The sequence below is a fragment of the Penaeus monodon genome, chromosome 32 (assembly GCF_015228065.2).
Source record: "Penaeus monodon isolate SGIC_2016 chromosome 32, NSTDA_Pmon_1, whole genome shotgun sequence".
Classification (NCBI taxonomy): Eukaryota; Metazoa; Arthropoda; class Malacostraca; order Decapoda; family Penaeidae; genus Penaeus; species Penaeus monodon.
The window spans coordinates 33,827,693-33,829,085 of record NC_051417.1 but is presented as its reverse complement, the minus strand read 5'-3'; the positions used below and the strand labels follow the sequence as shown (position 1 = coordinate 33,829,085).

The 1,393-nt window shown below is 41.8% G+C and overlaps 1 protein-coding gene across 1 annotated transcript in view; it reads right to left on the bottom strand.

The window, feature by feature from the left end:
- The window catches only part of LOC119593829 (RNA-binding protein 28-like), a 7,007-nt gene that overhangs the window by 3,353 nt on the left and 2,261 nt on the right, over window positions 1–1,393 (bottom strand). The window contains exons 4-5 of the mRNA XM_037942859.1: window positions 681–1,291; window positions 336–525 (exon numbers count right to left, since the gene is read on the bottom strand). Of these exons, the coding sequence (XP_037798787.1) occupies window positions 336–525; window positions 681–1,291 (801 nt within the window). The remainder of the gene's footprint in view (window positions 1–335; window positions 526–680; window positions 1,292–1,393) is intronic.

Sequence of the window (1,393 nt, the reverse complement as noted above, 5' to 3'; positions counted from 1 at the left end):
ATACACCACTCATGATGAGATAATGATTTTGAACGTGCTCTAAGTTGTACATGCTAAACAGTTGTGGGCTTGTTTGGCCCTGGCTGCAGTTATTTAGGAGGAAAGTGCCTCAAAAATGGGCTTACGTTCTTTTCTTTTTTAACCTTATTACCAAAACAATCATTTAAGGCAAAGCCAAGAGCATAGGGAATGGGGTAATTTTATGCCACCTGTACATCTATTTTCTCCCCTTGAGCGGTTGATTCTGTGAACATCCTGACACGTGATTCAGTAAGGTGCTGGGGCCTACTGTCACAAATAAGTTAAAACTGATAAAAATTATAAAATCGGCTTACATCCTTCACGTGCTAGATAAAGGTTTCGTTTGTCCTTCTGGATTTTCTCTTTTTTTTCCTTGGTTTTCACATCCAAGTCATTCCTGCTGATGGCCCTCATGGCATGCATATATCGGCCGCAGACAAGAAATTCCTCCTTCTTCAGGGGGTCAGTCACTGCTGCCAGACATGCATCAGCTGCTTCTCTTTCCTGCACGATAAGGAATATGGTTAGGATCAGTAAAGGGGTATCAGGTTTGTAAATCTATATATGTATATGCACATAATGGATATACTGTTCTTTCCTTATTCAATTAATGTGACAACAACCCAAACTCATTTCTAAGATCAAATTTTTTCCCTCACCTTGAATTGAGCAAATGCAGTGCCTCTAGGATGGTCAGTCATCTTATCCATGCATATCAAGACGTACTTTAGCTCTCCGAACTTCTCCAAAACCTTGCCAATGTCCTCCTCTGTGGCGTCGAAAGACACATTCCGGATGAACAGAGTTCTCTCCTCTGCTACGTCCTTGCTGGGTCCTCTCGTTGGGGCTGGTTTTGCTCCCTCCATTGGGTCTCTGACCTGGCTTCCTTTGAACTCCTCTTCGTCTTCGCTTACTATCTCGTCATCTGCCACACCACTGTCATCCCCTTCGTTATCCAGCATGTCTTCCCTTTTCACTTTAATGTCTTCTTTACTGTCATTGTCACTTTTCCTTTCCTTTACTATACTGATCTCTTCATCATCGCTTAACCTCTCTTCCTTTATTTTCACATTGAGATAATCTGTGTCTTCCTCGCCAAAAATGACGTGGTTGCTTCCTTTCTGTTCGTCCTTGTAATAGAATCTCTCATTAGGTCCTGCTGTTGAATTTCCCGGGTCATCTCCATAGTCTGTGTGGGAGCTCTCTGCCCTCTCATTCTTCCCTGTGAACTTCTCCTTTGGGACGGCTATATCCACAGCTATTGTTCTACCTGGGTATTTACAGGGAGAGAAAGAGGAAAATATCATAAATCTTAAGAGAAAGATAGAAAAAAACAGCAATAACTGTACAATTGATACAATATTACAGATTA